Source organism: Carassius gibelio, chromosome A4 (assembly GCF_023724105.1).
Source record: "Carassius gibelio isolate Cgi1373 ecotype wild population from Czech Republic chromosome A4, carGib1.2-hapl.c, whole genome shotgun sequence".
In the NCBI taxonomy this organism is placed as follows: domain Eukaryota; kingdom Metazoa; phylum Chordata; class Actinopteri; order Cypriniformes; family Cyprinidae; genus Carassius; species Carassius gibelio.
Genome location: NC_068374.1, coordinates 12,682,477 through 12,704,231, shown reverse-complemented (window position 1 = coordinate 12,704,231; position 21,755 = coordinate 12,682,477). Strand labels below are relative to the sequence as shown.

The following is a 21,755-nucleotide window of genomic DNA, read 5'->3' as shown; positions in this document are numbered from 1 at the left end:
CATAATTTTTTTGTAGTTTCATACATTGTATATTTATTGTCATTATAATATTTTTCACTGTTTCTTTGGAATGCACGTTTATTATCATAAAATCCATATTTTACACATTGGGTACCTCTATCTATCGGAAATGAGCGGAGTTTCGATAATCTGGGTTTCTTTATTTAGCATAATTATGTCTTCTATGTTGCCCATGTACCACCCTAGTATCTCCCTAGGTCCAATATAGAGTATTTGCTGCAGGCAGTGCCAAATCCAAATTTTCTTTATTTGTGTAATGTTACATGGGCTTGACCTTATTCTACATTTCACTAATGTATCTTACCCCACTGTATATTTTTTAATTATTTCCTCACATTGGCTACATCCTTCCAATGTTTTTAGCTCACATGACCCTGAAAAGAATTTAGTCACTATAGTACAGTGGGAAACTTCTTTAACAGTAATCTCATCAACCACAATCAATTTTGTAGTGAAATCAATTATTGGCCAAATTCCTGTTAAAATCACAACCCCTGTTACTAATAATACCGTCAGACAAGGTCATGGTATACAGGGTTTTCACCAGCGTTTTATTTTCCTGGCCCATTTCTCTCTCTCGTCTCCGTCTTGTAATTTCATCATTCCTGAGAGAAAAATAAAAATAATAATAACACAATAATTCAAACCACCCCCCTTCTGAACCTTTTGTCAATTTACTCACTACTTAATCGTGTGCCAATTCAATGTCAACCGCACATGCTAGAATTTGTGGTTCAGAAGTGGTGGTCATGTTTTAAACAACTTACACCATTAGATTAAAACATGTATTCAGAGAAGGCTGCTGTAACCCCTCCATAATTGGCTTCTTGCCCGGAGATAATACAGCAGCTTGCTGGCTGTTCTGTCTCCAGAATGCAATCGGACACACAGAACTCTGCTTCTTTTCACTATTAGTTTATTTGGACATCTTTCTTCATCTAATTGTCCAAAATGGCAAGGCACATTGCTATTTGAGTCATCGGATTCTCCACATCTCAGAAAATCAATTCTAGGTGCCATTATTCACTCACCTATATTACTTTCTAATGGTGTTTTAGCAATGGTGCCTACGGACCAGATAATTCCAGTTTCCTTATCTGGCCGGCATGCTTTGACCTTCTTGTCAAAGCAAGTTTTCAAGCACTCCAGCTCCGTTCCCAGACCTTTGGGGTCAACTAGGAGCCATTTACTTTGAATGTCATCCATATTTCTCTTAATACGGTATGACCATAGATAATTGACGCCTGAATTTCCCAGCTGTTGTTGGTAAGTCATGTTATCAACGTGCAATCTTGAACCTTCAATTTTGCCTTTACTAGATAAATCACCAAAGGTCTTGTTCCAAGACCAAACTTTATGTCTGCCATGTACCAGCAATTTACTGTGTTTTAATGTCATCGAGACATACATTGCATTTAATCACATATTCCCTGTCCACAAACAATCACAAACGGTTTACTTTTCTCCAAGCCGCTGTGTCATTATTACTTCAACTTTAGGGAAACTAATTCTACATTTTTTGCAGAGAACACACAAAGCTGCTTTAATTTCTCCAGGAGTTTTGTAATCTTGATCTCTCTGTATTTTTGGCATAGTTAGAGGTTTACTAATCTTTTTTGTATTTTTTTTTATTATTATTATTGCTTTTTAATTCCTCCCTGGATTTGGCCTTGCTTATCGCTAGTGCTTCCCACCACAGTTATTCTTCAAAACTACCACAAATAGCACACATACACCTATGCTATATAACATGTCAGTTTAACAGGTTTATGTAATCTACCTATCTGTCTGGCTTTTTCATGCTCAATATCCTTCGCTATATAATTATCAACGCATCTCGTCCTTAGATTAGTTTCAATTCTAATCACACCTCTCTGGTTATTAATCTCAACCAATTTAACAAGCTCATCCTAATCTCATTGATAATTTTCCTGCTTGAATTAAATTTTTTTGTCCTTGGTTTTTAACCAAAACCAAATTCCTCTTACTCCAGAGGCCATTATCTGCTAATTCCACATTGTTTATCAACTATTTAATTATTTTATCATTCTTAGTAATTAAATCTTTAAACGGTTTATTTTTATGTTTATTGTCTAACCTGATCCAGGTCTCCTACTCGGCAAAAGTCTTCTGGCTGGTCTTTTGACGTTTGATCTCTGTAAGATTAATATAAAACATTAAATCTTCCATATATTCATCCCATCTATGATTACAACTGGCCCGTTTCCAGCTTTTTAGAATCCCTATAGATCTCTCAGCTACTGCGTTTGACTCTGGGCGATCTTATAGATTTAATTAAACTTATGTTTTTCAGTTACAAAGTCTTCAAACTGTTTTCCTACAAAACCTGTGCCGTTGTCAACCTTAATTTTTCTCTGGCCGGCCCCAAGCTACCAGTAATTCATTAACATCTTTAATAATTGCATTTGCTTTTGTCTCTTTTAAACGGCTTTCCCAAAATTCGGCTTGTAAAGCCATCTACTACCATCAATAGATATTTATTACCATCTTTAGACCTCGGGATCAAAGGTCCAGCGATGTCCAAAGATCATTCCTGGTTAACTCTGTCTGGTATAATAGCTCCAGAATCACTTCGTATTGTTTATTATAGCCTTTACGCATGCACTGTTCACAATTTAATCTTATGTTTCTATATTTCTGTCTCCAGTTAGAAATATGTATTTTATTATCTGTCAAAACTTTGCAAACTAAATTTACACTTGGGTGCATAATTTGGTCATGTATTTTCTGTATTACGTTTCCTTCTGTTTCTTTAATCACTATTCGTCTCATGCACGCTAATTTATCAACTTCATTATTTCCTTTGTCTGCCTAGGAATATCCTGGCTGATGTATCACTGTAACATCAAAATCACTTATTATTTATTTTTTTTCTCTTGCCAAAATGTTGCGTGTTCAATTTGCTTACCTTTTGACTTGGTGTAACCGTTCTTATTCTGGATTTGCAAATTGTCATTAATTTCTGTTGCAACTGCTATCCGTCAATATTATGGCCTGTAAATATCCAAGTTTTTCAGTGTTTTCAAAGCCTGGAACACTGCCATGAGCTCTGCGTACTGTCCTGTGCCTTGCGCTACTCCCTCTTTTGAAGCTATGACCATGTTGCTCTGTTTCAGAATGAAAGCCCAGTGAGCTTCTTGTCTGCGGCCGTTTTTGAGCCATCTGTGAAAACAACTGTATTTTTATAAAGCTCTAATTTCTTTTTCTGTCAAGTACTGTTTGTCTGATTTTCAGATCTGGATCTAGAAGCATACTTTTCCATCACTGCCATTGGCTATTAAGCGCATGGGCATCCTTTACATTGTTTTTGGAGAGATGAGCTAATACTGCTGTTTTGTGTTAATAAATATTTTCTGGCCCCTTGCCAGGCCTTTCAACTCGGAATATCGTTTTCTAAGTGTTGCCAGCTGCTTCTTCACACCAGTAAATTTAAGTTCTTGGATCTCCCAGCTTCCAGTCATAATTCTAACAGGTATGTTACTTTTCTTATCTCTTATCTTCTTAGTTTCGTCTGTTTCCAAGTCAGCTTCTAAATTTTTCTCATCATTTCTTCCTTCCAGCTGTCCTGAGTTTAATATAGCTGTTTTAATTTCTATCAACGATTCTTAGTTTTTTTTTTTTTTTTTTTTTTTTTTTTTCAGTTGTCCACCTTTGATAGTCTCATAAATAAGTTTAGACATCTGGCTAAAGCGAGGGATTAAGTCTCTAACATAACCCAGTAACCCCATTGTTTGCTGGCTCTGTCTAACTGTTTTTGGGGTCTCAAGTTGATTTACTCTGACTGTCATTGACTAAGTAACCCCTCTGTTATCTGCTGAAATCCAAAATCCCCAAAATTCGACTATATCAGTCATTAATTGTCTCTTTTTTATATTTATTTTCAAACCTGCCTCCGCAAGTCGTTTCAACAATTCTGTTACAAGGTCTCCATTTGACACAATTAATATGTTGTCTATATAAAGTTCAACGTCTAAATCTTTCAGCATTTCACACCTTAGCCTACCAATTGAAAAGTTATAGGTGAGTTTTAATAACCCATCAACAAACGTCGGTAAACATAATGTTTGTTGTTTACAGTAAAAGCAGTCTTTTCCTGACTTTCTTCAGCTAGAGGAATCGAGTATCCACTGGCAAAATAAATTTTCGAATAAAACCGTCCATCTCGTATTTTGTTCAACTTTATCTCACGCGTTAATTACATAACGTTTACCCGGTCTTGTTAAATGATTCAAAGCCTTAAAGTTTGTAAGAAATCTATATGTCCCGTTCGGTTTCACAGCTAACTGGATCGGTGAGTTAGTAATCGCTCCTTTAACTTGTTTTATAACTCCCTGTTCTTCAAGCTCTTTTATGGTAAAAGTTAGTTCTGCCATTCCGTTTTTATTAATTGGGTATTGCCTTTGTGGTTTATGAATTCCACCCTCGATAACATGTGCAAACCTATCATCTACTTTGCCGCAGTTATTTTTGTTCCGTACATATGAAGTAGCTCTGACATTAACTGGTCCTTAGCCCATTGTTAACCTTTAATTTCATTTCTGATTCTTCTTAATTCTTTCTCCTAATTAGCGGGTTTTAATCTTAAAACCTTTTTCAGATCTTTTGCTGCTAATAAATTTTCAGAACTTTCAATAGTAATTCCATATCGTTCGCCTGTTTTTCCCGTTTTAACTTGTCCGTCATTTGTTTGTACCTGTATCGTACTATTTATCTCTAAAGACTCAGTTGAGACAGACATTCATGCATGTGTCAATCAAATACTCTGTTCCATGAATATTAATATATACATTTTCATTTTCTTCTTTAACTTTTGGGTCACACAGTCTCTGTTTCAACTGGCCAGCTTAGCTTCATTCTGTATCAGAGTTGACTCGCTCCTTCTTCTTAGTTTTGCATGTTTCCTCGTCGTTCAATTTAGAGCGTTTTTCCATCTTTTGATTTACCTTAGTCCTCCTAATCTTTTTTCCGTTTTGATTTTTGTTCTTAAGGTCTTCAATTATTTTAGTTCGTTCTGCGGGGGTCATATTACCATTTTTCACTTCTGTGGAAGTTTTCTCCCTCCCTGTGCATACAGGTTTCCTTTTTTTTTTCTGTCTGAGACGTCTGTCTATTTCCAGTGAACTGGTTAACCTTCCTTGTTTCACCATAATATCCTGCTTCATATTTATGTATTTTATTATTATTATTTATTTTTAAATCTTTCTGGCCTTTGGAATTTATTGGTATTAAAATTATTTTTAAACTGTAGCCCTTGAGCTTGTTTATTTTGCGGTGTAAATTTCCTCATGGTTTTAACATGTTTTGTACCAGGATCATACTCAACTAGTTTTTCTTCTATTTTTCTCTAGTCGCATTATTCAGCAGCATAACTAAATTACGCCTACATGCCTCAGCAACAGAACTTTGTCAGCATTAGGGATCTCCTGTTCTATAGAAAGCCACATTTCTAATGAAGTTATATGCTCTTTTCCGGGCATTAATGAGGGTTTTTGTCCGTTCTTTAATTTTATCGTCTATACCTGTCAAATTCCTCAACTTATCCAAACCCTCCGAGGATATGAGTTGACCTGTACAGGTCTGCATTAACCTCGTAGCGGCATCTAGGCTCAGCTGCACATTTTCAGCCGCTTTCATTAGGCTATATCTGTTCTGTATATGCACTCTGGTCTTCGTGCGACTTCTTATTTCCTACCTGTTTTCTAAATGCTTCTGTTAATTGTAATCCCAGCAATTTCGCATGTACACTATTCTGGTTTTCTTCAGTTTCTTGTGGAGTTACAACTTAAATTGTCTGTAAGAAGTTGTAAATCCAGGAGTTGCTGGCCGATCCTGGCTGTTTGTCTTTGCTTTGCGACCTGACCATCACAACCCTACTTAATTCTGTCCTTCAGTACTATTACTTCTGTACATTTTAATATTTCTATTTCTTTTTCCAGAGTTTTAATTTCTGATTTTAGTGAATGAACTAGGCTTTTTCCAGTTCTTTAACTATTTTTCTATTATTTGGTTTGTCACTCTTTGTTATTCCATCTGACTTCTTAATTCTTTTAATCCACAGTCTAGATTCTTTGTAAATATTTTCTGTTTCTTTACTTTCACTATCTTCAAAATATAGTGAAGAATCTGACCTGTCTGAGTCATATACAACTCCGACACCTCGGATTCATCTTCAGACTCTGCCTGACGCTGTTGTTGTTGTTTTTTTCTGTCCCCTGCAGGAACATTCCCGATGGCTGAGAGGATTCTGGCTGGTTGTTGTCCTCCCTTTTCTCAAGAAATTTTTCCAGTTCATCCTGTTTTATGTTAGTCATTAATAAATTTATGGTCAATTGACCTTCCTGTGACATATCTGTAATTCCCAATAGTATGCCTTCTAATACCGAATTAACTGGGTGTTTAAATTGTCCTGTTCCCATTAAAGTCATATGTATTTAATTTTCTTGTCTGTGTAGTGTTTCTTTTATTACTGCTGTTGTTGTTAATATCCTGGCCTCTAACCAGGAGCTTTCTGCACTACAGAATTAATCTCTGTAATCAGTCATTACTGTATGCGCTACATAATTCCACTGTGGACAGCCAGAGGTTATTCTCACTGTCGCTACGTATTGCGGTCCGAGCTGGGCTCTCATACTTTCAATCTCCTGTAATGCCTGTTTACCCAATTTATTGAAAATTGACCCAGCTATTCCAGAGCCAGTTATTATTTATTTCCATTTAGTATTACAACGCCTCCTTCAATTATTTAGATTAAACTGTCTCTAATAAGCAGTCTTATTCTGCCTATTTGTAGCTCGTATTATTCTGGTATAAGGTTGTTTTCGATGAGCAATGGTAATAACACTATCTCGTTCCTCATCTTCAATTATTGGCATTGTCAATCGGATTTCTTCCACTTGTTCGAAATCGTTAATACCAATTTGATATCTTTTAACTCTTACCATGTCTGGCAAATGTCCTTTTTCTCTTTTTAACGCTTTACCGCACATGTAATAAATCTCTATTTTGCCTTCCATCTTTTTTGCTAATAGTTTTGATTACATTTTCTGCCTCTGGAGTTTTGCACTGCAATTGTATTGTACAGCTTTCATTTTTTGCTAGTTCTTGCATACATCGCAATACTGCTAGACCCACTTCACTTTCCGTGAAGTTTCCTAACTGCAGCCCCTCCTTGGTGGGAAGCCAAAGTAGTAATTCTCCTGGGTCCGTCACCTGGACGGATATCTCTGCCTGTAAGGCTAGTTTCTGCCATCCTAATACATGAGAATCGCCTCATGTATATGCTTGAATAAAAATATTGCTGGATTTTTCTTTAGCTTTTGCTGCCATAGCTTAGCCTCTTTAATATGACTCTACTTAGCGGTTTCTTTCGCCTTGTTATAGGCCTGTTACTGTTATCTTCACTCTTTATTTCTTATGTGCACATTTAACCCTTTCTGGGCTGTATTTAACAGTAACCATTTGCCCTTTCTGGGCTGTATTCATAACAGTAAGCTTCTACCCTTTCTGGGCTGTATTCATAACATTAAGCTTCTACCCTTTCTGGGCTGTATTCATAACATTAAGCTTCTACCCTTTCTGGGCTGTATTCATAACATTAAGCTTCTACCCTTTCTGGGCTGTATTCATAACATTAAGCTTCTACCCTTTCTGGGCTGTATTCATAACAGTAAGCTTCTACCCTTTCTGGGTTGTATTTGCAAATACTGGTCCACCCTTTCTGGGTGTTTCTCCTATTTCTGCCCTTTCTGGGCTTTCTCACCGCTTAGTCATCTTTTATTTAGTAATTTATATAGTACCTCTGGCCAGTAATTAGACAATTAAAGCACGTTGGGCGCCATGTTTTATGGTGTCTCCTTTATTTATACACCTTTTACCTGTTTCTTTATTATTCTCAGGTAGGTAAGGAAAGTCGACCCTGGACAAAACTATAAGCATTTAAAAATACTTACAACTTGCTCAGTAGACTTCCCTGTGGTCAGTTCTTGCTTACGGCTCTTAAATTACTACTCTTGCAGACCATAACTTGTCATTAATAAAATACAAGTTTTATTAAAGTTAACAAAAGTTATATCAAAGTACAATAGTAAAGTTACAAAATCAAGATATAATCAGCTGGTATCAGGCGTCGAGGGATACTGTGCTTGTTCAGTATCCGTCGGTCGAGTCTCTCTCTCAGTCTTTTATACCCAGACGTCGAACGCTGGTTCTTCTGATGTCATCACCTGGAGTGCTGCCGACTCCTCTGCCGAGGCTTTCAGTTGTTTACGTCACATTGCTTTAGCCCTTTTCCTCTTCTTTTTCCTCTTAACCGTCGGTGAAATACACCTTAAATACTATATTGTCCATTTATCATAAAAACTATTTCTAATACATAAGTGTTACTACTCTAAATCAGTAACTACATACATTTCATGCAAGTAAGCAGTTTTCTTAATGTTAGTGTAGTTACGCAATACATTTTCCATATAGTATTAATCACAGGGTTACATCTTTGTACTTAAGCAAAAGCATTATTACTACTTAGGTTACCGTACATCTGTTTATAGCAAATTAAGCATTAATCAAGACAGTATAATTGCAAAATCATCATCTCCATTAACACAGTGTAAATAAAATATATGGCTGTCATAAAATCTGTATGATTTGAGAGGTTTTCAGTAGCACTTCAACAATGAAATATCAGCAATGAAAATAGATGTCATCAGATGTCATGATCAGTTAGTTGATTTGTGTCAGAGACGTCACGTTAAAGCAGCAGAAACACAACAAGCTCTGAACAGATTCATGCTTTTCTCCTGCTGCTGAAGTCAAATGTTCACAAAAGAGAACGAGTGAGCTAAGACACTGACGATGCTCATAAGGATCTCTCTTCAGATCTACTTCACCGCAGTCAGTAAAGCATCACTATGGATTCAGAAGAAAATGATCCTTCACAAACTGCTGTAGCTGCTGCATCTGAAGCACCACATTCTCTTCAGTCTCATTGTGTCTAGCGTTAATATTTGTTTTCACTGAATTGTAATCGCAATATTTGTGTCATTTGTTCTCCTTTTTTTCCATATACAGGACTGAAGTCAGTTTCCCATTATGGGGACCACAGAGAGCCATGAGAGATCTTCATCTCCTGATCCCAGCTGTGTGTCTCTGAAGAGTGACAGATCAATGCCTCTTCCTCCTAAATTCAGTGATGATCCATTGACCTCTGACCCCAGGTGAGATATAATCCATTGTTAAGGTCAAAATCCAAAATCTTGCCAAATAGGCGCTTTTGCATTTAGTTTTGAAACCAAATCATCCGCCATTTTATCGGTCTCACCTCAATCTTCTTGTCAATCAGCTCTCCTCACTGGAGAAATAAAATCTGATCTGTGAGCATCATTGAGCAGCCACGTTCAGTTTTTAATTGTAGTGTCTGTTCTTTTACTCAACTATAATGATTTTTATTACTTAACACTGGTTTCAAGACTATATACGGGTAGGACACTTATTTTTCTTAAATGCATTGACACTTACATTTAAGACATTTCAATTGCATTTTCAATAAATACCCTTAAATCTAAATTTAATTTCTAACATAAAACATTTCAGTCAGAACTATTGTGCTCCTTTGCTGAGTGCTACGGGTTTGACATGCATGTGTTCACCAGCACTCCTTCATTAACGTCTGTGAAGTTTAATGGAGATTGTCATGTTATGCAAAATGGAAATTATACACAGGGGTGCACATAAGTGGTCCGCAGGTCCACATGCGCGACCAAAATAAAAAATGCGTAATATAAATATGTACTGACAGCGCATTTGCAACATGGTTGACAGCTGTTAATGCACAATTACCATTTTAGATCACAAACTGTACTATATAAGTTTTATTTTCAACCTGAAAGCATAAATCTAGGCTATGCCCACCATTTCAAAGCACAATACAAAACTGTGACATTCATCCACTGATGCTCTTTAATAAGCAGTGTAAAATCCGAAAGCACGTATACTTGCCGACAAAATTATTTTAGCCTGCTGATTTTAAGTTTGAATATGATGAAAACGCTTTTATTTATCTTTAGACTCTTTTTTTTCCAAAGCGACTTAAAATTGGGGAATACATAAAGCGATTCTTCTTAAAGAGGCAAACAAACAAAGTAGTAGTAAATATTAGCATTTTATTTTTAAGTTTATTTACTATAAAATAAATGCATTTGTGTTTAATACTAGGACTGCTTCTTATTTGTAATGATATTATCACGCACTATTATTTAGTTTTACTATTTAATTTTTAAAAAAAGAAAATAAAGTGTAATAATATTATAACTATTAATTTTTTTAATAGTTGCAATTAATGGGTCACGCTATATGCAGTGTGAGGACCTTAAGTACTTCTCTTAGGAGAACCAGGCTGAAAAAATGATGTGCACCCCAGATTATACACTTAAAATACTTATAATAAATGAAACAGAAGACAGAACTAAAGGAATGATTTCTGTGTTTATCAGGATCTTTAGGAGGAAGAGATCTTCATCTCTTGATCCCAGCTGTTTGTCTCTGAAGAGTGACAGGTCAATGCCTCTTCCTCCTAAATTCAGTGATGATCCAGTGACCTCTGACCCCAGGTGAGATATAATCCATTGTTACAATTACATCTGCAGCTAACCATCATTTTACTGAATCATCAGATGAAAAAAAAAAAAGGAATTCATTTGAATGACTATCAAAAAATATATATTCTTTCTCATCCTGCCCAATATGGAAGCATACAGGTAGCACAATTCATTTTTAAATGTAATATGCAAAATGACAATTTATTTCTGTATTTAAATGTACATTTTCCCATACATATGTTACATTTACTGCAAAATGACAATCAAAATTGAATTATATAATTTTTAGATAATTTTTTCCATTTCCTACACTAGTTTTAATATGGAAATTAAAATCTAGAATAAACTAACGCTTTATAAATTGCAAAAGTCAAAGGACATTGTATTACCAAAAATGTATTGGATATGTTTAACATTATTATCATTTAAATGCCATTTTTCCTAAATGCATTTAGACTTATGGGTAGGGTTATGATGATGGTAAAGAATGTTCCCACCGGTTAAAGTGAGTTAATTTAAATACGTAGGATAGTCTTAGGCTACAGTTGCAAAGGTCTACTCAGAAATTTAAAGAAAGACCTTTACACAAAGGCTCTTAAGAAAGTGACCCATACTCAGAATTTGTGCTCTGCATTTAACCCATCCGAAATGCACACACACAGAGCAGTGAACACACACACACACACACTGTGAACACACACCCGGAGCAGTGGGCAGCCATTTATGCTGCGGCGCCCGGGGAGCAGTTGGGGGTTCAGTGCCTTGCTCAAGGACACCTAAGTCGTGGTATTGAAGGTGGAGAGAGAACTGTACAAGCACTCCCCCCACCCACAATTCCTGCCGGCCCGAGACTCGAACTCACAACCTTTCAATTGGAAGTCCGACTCTCTAACCATTAGGCCACGACTTCCCCCTTCTTATGCATGCTATTGTCATTATATATATATATAAACCCTTATGCGTTGTTGGGGATGTTTTCGTCCACTAGGCAGTAAAGTTGAGTTTGAAATTTTTCAAAAACGTAACAATACACTGTGGGCAAATTCACTACCCTTTCATTATGTTCGTGGATAAAACATCCACTAAATTAAACTGCTTTAAAAATGTGTCAGATAAATATTTTTTCCTATTTGTTTTGCATAAATCTGTTAAATCAACCTCAGTCCTGATCAAAACTGCCAAATGTTTTTAAAAAAATCCAAGATTCTAACTCTTTAATTACCAAGTTCATAAATGTCTTCCATTAACATTGACTTCCATTATAACGACATTTGATTGCAAAGCCATGACACCATATAATCATGCATTCTTGATTGTTTGTGAGTTTTCCCTTTTGAGAAGAGGTAAAATTTGTTTTTTTTTACAGTTGATAACTAGGTTGATAACCCTTTAGATAGGCCTGTGCAAAAAAAAGCTTAGTTTCTGACTTGTATATGAAGCTATATGGAATATAACAGCATATTTTATATATATATATTCAATTCAAGTTTATTTGTATTGCGCTTTTTACAATATGAATCGTTACAAAGCAACTTTACAGAAAATTATGTTTCTACAATATTTAGTAGTAGCTTATGGTGGTGACTACGTCTTGTATTAATTTTTTCAAAAAATCCTGTCAAACGTGCACAAACTGACAGTCAGCTAGACGATGAACATTATTAATATTATTAATTAATAATTGTTATATGATGCAGGCACACTTGAATAGAATAAGAATGCACATTTGATGAGATGCAACTACACTCACTGTATATACACACACACACACACACACACACACACACACACACACATATATATATATCACAAAATATTTCATTATAATGGAAGTCAATGGGGCAAAAACAGCCAAGTTATAAAACACTCGACAGAAACTTAGACATCATCCAGTGATTTGAGCACTAGAAAAATACAATAAGAATAATTTGAGTAAGAAAAATAAGAGTAATAAGAAAAATAAAAAAAGATTTAACTTTGTTTACCAATTACAGAAAATCCTGAGATTGCTAGAAATGCAGTATTTACAATGAATAATGCTGATGTGCTGATGGCCACTTATACAGATGGTAATTACACAAATGTGCCACAAAGTAAATAATCCACTCTCTCTATTCATATAGACGCGTTCACTTTGATAGCCGTGATCATACAGTAATAGCGAGCTGATTTGGGCTGATTTGCACTCAAACAGATGGTAATCATGCAGATACGTTCACATTCAACATAAAACACTCTCACAAATATAAAAACTGTAGAAAAAGAAAAAGGCGATCGCTATAATTACCGCCTCCATCAGGTGCATCAGAGCACGTCACAAAGGAGTGGCAAAATTCAAATAAACTATCTTTCGCCTATTTTTCATTCATTATTTTTTCTGGTGGATTCTCATTGTGTTTGTGACACTGTAAGCTGCAAAACCATGCCGTTTTTTTACTACCAAGAAGCAGTTTCGGATCGTGAGTTATTCCATAACAGACGCAAAGAGTTATTTCGCTGAAGAACTGAAACGTAAACAGAGGAACTATGATACATATTACAACATTATTGCTCCGTTGGACTAAACGTGCTTCATGAGATGTCATTCGGTGGACCCTTACCTTTCTAACTAAACCGGGATTTACAGCTGTGGATGTGTTTATGGCTCATTATTATGATGGATCTGGTATGTACAGCCTATCCATTGCTCATGTTTGTATGTGTACTGCTTACACAAATGTAGCAAATACAGTCTTTATAAGCTTTCCATTGAAAAACAGTGATCTGTCGTCGATGCTTGAGGCTTAGATCTTTTATACATTTTATACATAGTTTGTCAAGATTAAATTTGTCCCGTTTCATTTAATTTATTCATAAACACTGACATGCGCGAGTTGAGAGGCTTTCAGGACGAGGGCGTCGGGGTGCAGGCTAAGAGGTTAAAGAATAATGTTAAAGTTGACAAAACATTGGTAATTCTGACCTTGCACCAATAGTTTTGATTAGAATACATCACATCCGGTTGGGCGTTCGCATATGGTCTAGTCGCATAAATTCAAATATTTGAACGCATCCGAGGCTCAAATCGGATCTGAAATTTCCGCATACATATTTGATCGGTCTGCGCCGCTAGAGGAGGCAGCCTCAAACTGTGCCTCACCGGAAAAGCCGCGGTGAAAGGCTGAGCCGCGGCGGAAAGTGAGAGAGGCTTGCTGTGGTAAGAACTGGGGTGCGGCCCATGCTGGTTAAATGCCTGCTGCTTCTGTGATCCAGCGCTCGAGGAGAGCCCGGTTTTAAGCAGATCGATCGTGGTGTCGAGTGAGGCAAGCTCAGGCTTTGCACGGTCTATTGGCCACGATGTGTGGCTTGGCGAGAAGAGCAGCTGTTGCGATGACGTTTGATGGTGCTCAACAGCCATGTTTGGCGAGGTAAGAATGATCATGGGTATCGGCAAAAGTAGCAGATCTGAAAAATCCCCGGTTAGGATCTCCTCGCTGGAAGAAAATTGTGATAAGATGACAGACAGAGTGAACCGGGATGCTGATAAACTGTCAATGAAGGCAGGCAGGCTAATTCAGCTGTATTTATACCCTAAGGTTGATTTAATTTAAGTGGCTCCACCTTGCTAATTAGGCTAAGTATCAGATGTGCTCCTTCCAAACCTTGTTATGAAACTACATTTATTACCAGCTTTAGACCTCAGGATCAAAGGTCCAGCGATGTCCAAAGACCATTCCTGGTTAACTCTGGTATAATAGCTCCAAAAACACTTCGTATTGTTTTATTTTAGCCTTTACGCATGCACTGTTGACAATTTATCTTAATGTTTCTATATTTCTGTTTCCAGTTAGAAATGTGTATTTTATTATCTGTCAAAACTTTTCCTACTAAATTTACACTTGAGTGCATAATTTGGTCATGTATTTTCTGTATTATATTTCCTTTTGCTTCTTTAATCACTACTATTCGTCTCATGCGCGCTAATTTATCAACTTCATTATTTCCTTTGGCTAATGCACTGTCTGCCTTGGAATGTCCTGGCTGATGTATCACTGTAATGTCAAAATCACCTATTATTTTTTTGTATCTCTTGTAGGGCTGGGACAACGCGTCGAGGTCATCGATGACGTCGACGCAAAAAATACGTTGACGCAAAATATGCGCATCGATTCGTGAACCTGTTTTTATCTCTCTAAAAAACGTTTGCAAAACGTTTACCTTATGTGCGCTGAATATACGCGATGGCCGGATTAACATTCTGTCCAATGTTAATATAACCAATCGAGGGGTTTTTCTGCATTGATCTTTTTTTTTTTTTTTTGGCGGCTGTGCCTGACAGGGCGTGTACGAGAGAGAGCCCCGGCTGTGCGGGCACACTCACAGTTTTCAAACAACACGAGCGCTTCTTGCTATCTCTCCCTTGTGCATATTAGTCAAAATCATTAAACACAATATAAAAAGGGCGAAACACCAAAGTTTCACGCGCGCTCACGCACTCACAGTCTTCAAACTACATGAGCGCTATCGTGCGCGCTCTCTCTCTCTCTCTCTCGTGCATATTTACCAAAATCATTAGACACGATAGAAAAAGGGCGGAACGCCAAAGTTTCACAGCATTCAGAGATTTTTTTTTCTCCATGACAGGCTGCTGGCTCCCACTGTCCCACATTTTTATTTATTTATTTTTTTGGAAAAAAATTCTCTGTATTAGCTTAAAGCCCTCAAGTTTACATTGGTTACTGTATTCTTTCAATTGCTCTTAAACACGTATTTTGGGTGACCTTTTTATTGAATGCTAGACATCAAGTTATTGTTATTTTCATCTGAAAGATGAATTTTTTTTCAGTAAGCTAGGCCCTATGTGTTCAGTAAGCTTGTTTCAGTAAGCTATGTGTTTTCAAGGCTTCAAGGTTTTATTGAATGCTATCTCTATACAAGTGCAAAGTAATGCATTCTTAGTCAGTCTTTTATATTGTAATTTTAAGAGCAATAAACATATTGCAATGTTAAGGAATTCATATTTTTTTCATTCAGATATGTAAATCAACATGTATAAATTGTTAGTAGTCAATTAATGGGGAGATAATCGAAATCGAATCGGTCTGAAAAACTGAATCGACGCATCGAAAAAATCGCTAGATTAATCGTTTAAAAAATAATAGTTTATCCCAGCCCTAATGTCTTGCCATAATCTTGTTCAATTTGCTTACCCTTTGACTTGGTGTAACTGTTCTCCATTCCAGATTTGCAAATTGTCATTAAATCCTGTTGCAACTGCTATCCGTCACTATTATGGCCTGTAAATTTCCAAGTTTTTGGAGGTTTTTTTTTTAAAGCCTGGAACACTGCCATGAGCTCTGCGTACTGTCTTGTGCCTTGCACTACTCCCTCTTTTGAAGCTATGACCTTGTTGCTCTGTTTCAGAATGAAAGCCCAGTGCTTCCTTATCTGCGGCCGTTTTTGAACTGTTAAAACAACTGTATTTTTTATAAAGATCTAATTTCTTTTTCTGGCATTTAAGTTCCTTTTGTCTGATTTTCAGATCTGGATCTAGAAGCATACTTTCCCATCTCTGCCATCGGTTATTAAGCGCATGGTCATCCTTTTACATTGTTTTTGGAGAGATGAGCTAATACTGCTGTTTTGTGTTAATAAATATTTTCTGGCCCCTTGCCAGGCCTTTCAACTTGGACTATCGTTTGTTAAGTGCTGCCAGCTGCTTCTCCACACCAGTAAATTTAAGTTCTGGGATCTCCCAGCTTCCAGTCATAATTCTAATAGGTATGTTACTTTTCTCATTTCTTACTATTAATTGGTAACATGTTTTGTCCGTTTCCAAGTCAGCTTTTTTTCTCATAATATCTTCCTTCCAACTGTCCTGAGTTTAATATAGCTGTTTTAATTTCTATCAATGCTTCTTTAGCTTTTTCGGTCCATTTCAAGCGTCCCCCTCTGATAGTCTCATATATATATATATATATATATATATATATATATATATATATATGTATGTTTAGACATTTGGCTAAAGTGAGGGATTAAGTCTCTAACATAACCCAGTAACCCTATTGTTTGCTGGACCTCTCTAATTGTTTTGGGGGTCTCAAGTTGATTTACTCTGACTTTCATGGACTAAGTAACCCATCTGTTATCTGCTGAAATCCAAAATCCCCAAAATTCGACTATATCAGTCATTAATTGTGTCGTTTTTATATTTATTTTCAAAACCTGCCGCCACAAGCTGTTTCAACAATTCTGTTACAAGATTACGTGTAGGGATGCACCGAAATGAAAATTCTTGGCCGAAACCGAAAAAGAGAAAACCAAGGCCGAAAACCGAAACCGAAACACCGAAAGAAATTATGCCAATTATTAGTACCATTGCATTTATTGCTATGACCGTGTACTAACTTTACTAAAATTAAGACATTGCAATTGCATAAATTAATATTAAAGTTTCAAAGATAATTACAATTACATAACTTATTTAAAAAAAAAACATAAAAATACATAATTACAAATGATGCAAATATTTATTAAGCACATTGCAACAATGCACAGTATAAAATAAAATTCTAACAAAAAATTTATCCCACTCATGTGTATATTTAAAATTAATTTAAAGGCCTACTGGCCTGCAGAAAGGTTTTAAAATGAACAGTTCTCTCATAAAAACAGAGTGCATTTAGGTGAAGTGCATTTGAAATTTTTCTATGTAGGACTAGAAAGTGCATTACTTCTCCAGTTGGCAAGACTCATCACTTCTGGGGATGGGGACTTCAGACAGATAACCATCTAGCTGTTGAGCAGTTGAGCTTGTTGTCATCTGCCTGACATTTGATAAATATTTGAGAGAGTGTATTTAAATAGGGCCAGGGCATAAATAAACATTTTTATCAAATTAAAGCAGAAATCTAGCAGAAAATCTAGCATAAATATGGCTACAATCTGATATTATGTATGTATGTTTGTGTGTGTGTGTGTATAAGAACAAAATAGCCAACGTATTATTATTATTTGAGGCACTTTCTTGCAGAATTCCACTGAACATATCAGAAAACGATGGTGCATGCCACTCATCTGGTGCAGAGACCAGTCTTTTTTTCTGCGCTCTGATCTGTCTCCTGCACTTGGCGCTTCTCCGTCTCCACGCGGGTTCTCCGCATCCAGCGCGGCCTGGATCATTTCTCGTGCACGCTGCCTTATTTCCGCATCCAAGTAATGGTCTTTATAACGCGGATCAAGCACATTCGCGATGAAGTGCAGAGGATCCGAAAAGATCTCAGTGAGACGTGTGCTAACAGACTCTATAAGACTGTACTTTTCTTTGCTTTCACTTCGTGGTCCGTCTTAATCTCTTTGTTAGGAGACGCTTTAGTGCTGCGAATAAAGGAATACGAAGAGAGAGAAAGTTCTCACTGGTGTTAAGTGAATGTCGCGGGGAGCTCGTGGTCTTTGCTATGCAGGTGCACGTGGAGGTCGCGGTTTCTGTTTGCGTCATCACAACATTTCGGCCGTGTTGTTTCGGCGATAAAAGTCTATCGGCCGAAAACCGAAAAGGCCATTTTCGGCCGAAAATTTTCGGTGGCCGAAATTTCGGTGCATCCCTAGTTACGTGTTCTCGTTCTCCATTTGACATGATGTCATCTATATAAAGTTCAACGTCTAAATCTTTCAGAATTTCACACCTTACCGATTGAAAAGTTACAGGCGAGTTTTAATCACCCATCAACAAATGTCTGTAAACATAATGTTTGTTGTTTATAGTAAAAGCAGTCTCTTCATGACTTTCTTCGGCTAGAGGAATCGAGTAGAATCAACTGGGAAAATCAATTTTCGAATAAAACCGTCCATCTCGTATTTTGTTCAACTGTATCGCACGAGTTAGTTACATAAAATTTATCCGGTCTTGTTTAACGATTCAAAGCCACAAAGTTTGTATGAAATCTATACGTCCTGTCCGGTTTCACAGAGAACTAGATCGGCGAGTTGGTAATAGTTCCCTGTTCTTCGAGCTCTTGTATGGTTAAAGTTAGTTCTGCCATTCCGTTTTTATTGATTGGGTATTTTCTTTGCGGTTTATGAATTCCACCCTTGATAACGTGTACAATCCTATCATCTACTTTGCTGCAGTCATTTTTGCTCTGTACATATAAAGTTTTACGTAGCTCTGACATTACCTGGTCCTTAGCCCATTGTGAACGTTTAATTTAATTTTTGATTCTTCTTCATTCTTGCTCATAATTAACCGGCTTTAATCTTAAAACCTTTTTCATATCTTTTACTGCTAATACATTTTAAAAACTTTCAATCATAATTCATATCGTTCGCCTGTTTTTTCCCGTTTTAACTTGTCCGTCATATGTTTGTAACTTGTAACTATTTAACAGTAACCTTTTGCCCTTTCTGGGCTATCTTCATAACATCAATATTGTACACTTTCTGGGCTGTATTCATAACATTAACCTTTTACCCTTTCTGGGCTGTATTTGCAAATACTGGTCCACCCTTTCTGGGTATTTCATTAATAGTCTATTTCCACCCTTTCTTGTCTTTCTCACCACTTAGTCATCTTTTATGTAGTAATTTATATAGTACCTCAGCTATTAACCATAAGCCTAACTACGCTTACTCTATTAGACAAGCGCTCAACTGTCTAATTCTGGCCAGTAATTAGACAATTAAAGCACGTTGGGTGCCATGTTTTATGGTGTCTCCTTTATCTATACACCTTATACCTGTTTATTTATTATTCTCAGGTAGGTAAGGAAAGTCGACTCTGGATAAAACTATAACCATTTCAAAAATACTTACAGCTTGCTCCGCAGACTTCCCTGTGGTCAGTTCTTGCTTACGGCTCTTAAATTACTACTCTTGCAGACTATAATAAAACTTGTATTTTATTATTGACAAGTTAAAGTTAACAAAAGTTATATCAAAGTACAATAGTAAAGTTCAGGGATACTTTGCTTGTTCAGTATCCGTCGGTCGAGTCTCTCTCTCAGTCTTTTATACACAGATGTCGAACGCTGGTTCTTCTGATGTCATCACCTGGAGTGCTGCCGACTCCTCTGCCGAGGCTTTCAGTTGTTTACGTCGCATTGCTTTAGCCCTTTTCCTCTTCTTTTTCCTCTTAACCGTCTGTGAAATACACCTTAACTACTATATTGTCCATTTATCATAAAAACTATTTCTAATACTTAAGTGTTTCTACTCTAAATCAGTCACTACATACATTTCATGCAAGTAAGCAGTTTTCTTAATGTTAGTGAAGTTACACAATACATTTTCCATACAGCATTAATCACAGGGTTACATATTTGTACTTAAGCAAAAGCATTTTTACTACTTAGGTTACAGTACCTCTGTTTATAGCAATTTAAGCATTAATCAAGACCGTACAATTGCAAAATCATCATATCCATTAATAATTGGTTCCTGGGACTTTTGAGAACTGGAGCTTGTAGCCTAGAATTTTTCTTTCTAAATTATGTGAAAATCATCTTGTTTACTCACTTACAATATATTGATTTAATTTTTCTAAGACACTTTTTGTTGGTAAAATTCATATGCAAGTAGGCATCAACTATCATGAATATCATTGTGATTTACACCTGAGAAGACAAAAGCCCGCATAATGAGCTGTATAATGAGCCATTCTGTTAACTGTGTGTCTGAGAGGGAGGAGTTACAAGAAAGAATGTGAGGACAAAATAAATGTATATCATTTTATGTTTGTAGTTTATTTAGACTGTATTTAATTATGCCACAACATAATGTAATATCCGCTTGCAAGTGCGATTAAATGGTTTATTAGGAAAAATCAAAGGTGACTTTCAAAGCATAATTACTGCAAGCAGGGCAAAAAGCAAAGGCAAAAAACAACACATAGCTGCTTGTCATTGGGAAGCACAGGAAGGAGAGGTGGAGACCATAGAGGATGGAGAGGAGATTGTCACAGAGGAGTCTGGAGGTCGGGAGCCAACGCTTGCAGATCTGACAAGTTTGTTCCGAGCCCACATGACGCAAATGGATGCTCAGGAGGCCGGGAGGGCCCAATAGCAAAAGGAACAAGAACGACGATTTAAGGTATTGCAGCATCAGTTTGGCCTGCTTCAGATGGAGGTGCAAGCTCGTACTCATACTCCAGCCACACCTGGTATCTCCGAATGCTCTCTCCTGAGCTTCAGGTATGGATCCGTGAGCGGGGCCCTGATACTGCTGCTGAAGCTGCATCATTAGCGGATGTGTTTGTTGCTGCCCGGGGAAGGAATCAGTCGTGGAGTTGGCAGGGTGGGAGAGATTCTCGCAAGCTCCACATCTTTCATCCGGCTCAGTACAACTCCTCTGGTAAGCCTACTGTGGGAGGAAAATCTGACTCTGTGATATATTTTAAACCGCCTAAGAAAGTGCCTATTTGTTACCTGTGTGGCAAAGAGGGTCATACCAAACCTGTTTGCCCGAAGAACGTGGTCAAGCTCTCTCAAGTGTGTTATGTGCCCAGAAATAATGCAGTTCCTGTAAAGCCTGGACTGTCCTTAAGGATGACCACTGTAGAAGTGAACGGTAAAGAACTCCATGCTCTAGTTGACACTGGCAGTGACCAGACATTGGTACACAGACAGTTTGTTTCAGCTGCCTTGATTAATCCTTCTGACAAGAGACTGATATGCTGTGTCCATGGTGATAAACTGTTACCTACCGCGGGTCTTTACATCAAAGTACAGGGACAGACTTATCTCCTGGACGTTGGGGTGGCAGATAATTTGCCGTATCCTGTGATTCTGGGGCATGATTTACCAGTGCTTCTAGATTTACTGCAGCCGGAACAGCTTTGCAATGTTGTAGTCACCCGGGCAAAAATGAAACAGGCAGAGGATCCGGCGCAGACACTCAGTACTTTACCTTTCTTCGATGCGGATATTGAAGTGGAACCTTCAAAGTTGCGGAAGTCCCGTAGTGGAAGACGGCGGGACAAGCCTGCATATAATGCTTCCAAAATACCGGCTAACCTCTCATGTGATTTGTTTCAAAGTTTCCAGGTGCCCACTAACGTTATCCAGCTCCAGCAGGAAGACATCAGCCTGGCTCTGTACCTCAAGAGAGCAGAACATGAAGCTACAGGCAATTCTGATGACACTG

At 37.2% G+C, this 21,755-nt stretch overlaps 1 protein-coding gene and 1 long non-coding RNA gene across 12 annotated transcripts in view; one reads left to right on the top strand and one right to left on the bottom strand.

Annotated features, from left to right (window-relative positions):
- The window catches only part of LOC127969021 (NACHT, LRR and PYD domains-containing protein 3), a 95,245-nt gene that overhangs the window by 24,942 nt on the left and 48,548 nt on the right, over positions 1-21,755 (top strand). For all 11 annotated transcript variants that reach the window (XM_052570667.1, XM_052570660.1, XM_052570652.1 and 8 more), the window contains exons 2-3: positions 9,109-9,254; positions 10,530-10,646. In XM_052570667.1, the coding sequence (XP_052426627.1) occupies positions 9,130-9,254; positions 10,530-10,646 (242 nt within the window). In that variant the 5' untranslated portion in view covers positions 9,109-9,129. The remainder of the gene's footprint in view (positions 1-9,108; positions 9,255-10,529; positions 10,647-21,755) is intronic.
- On the bottom strand, positions 8,066-19,917 carry LOC127970071 (uncharacterized). The gene is made up of 2 exons (XR_008156509.1): positions 19,665-19,917; positions 8,066-8,264 (listed from the first exon to the last, which is right to left on the bottom strand). It is a non-coding gene; the product is annotated as an uncharacterized LOC127970071 (long non-coding RNA).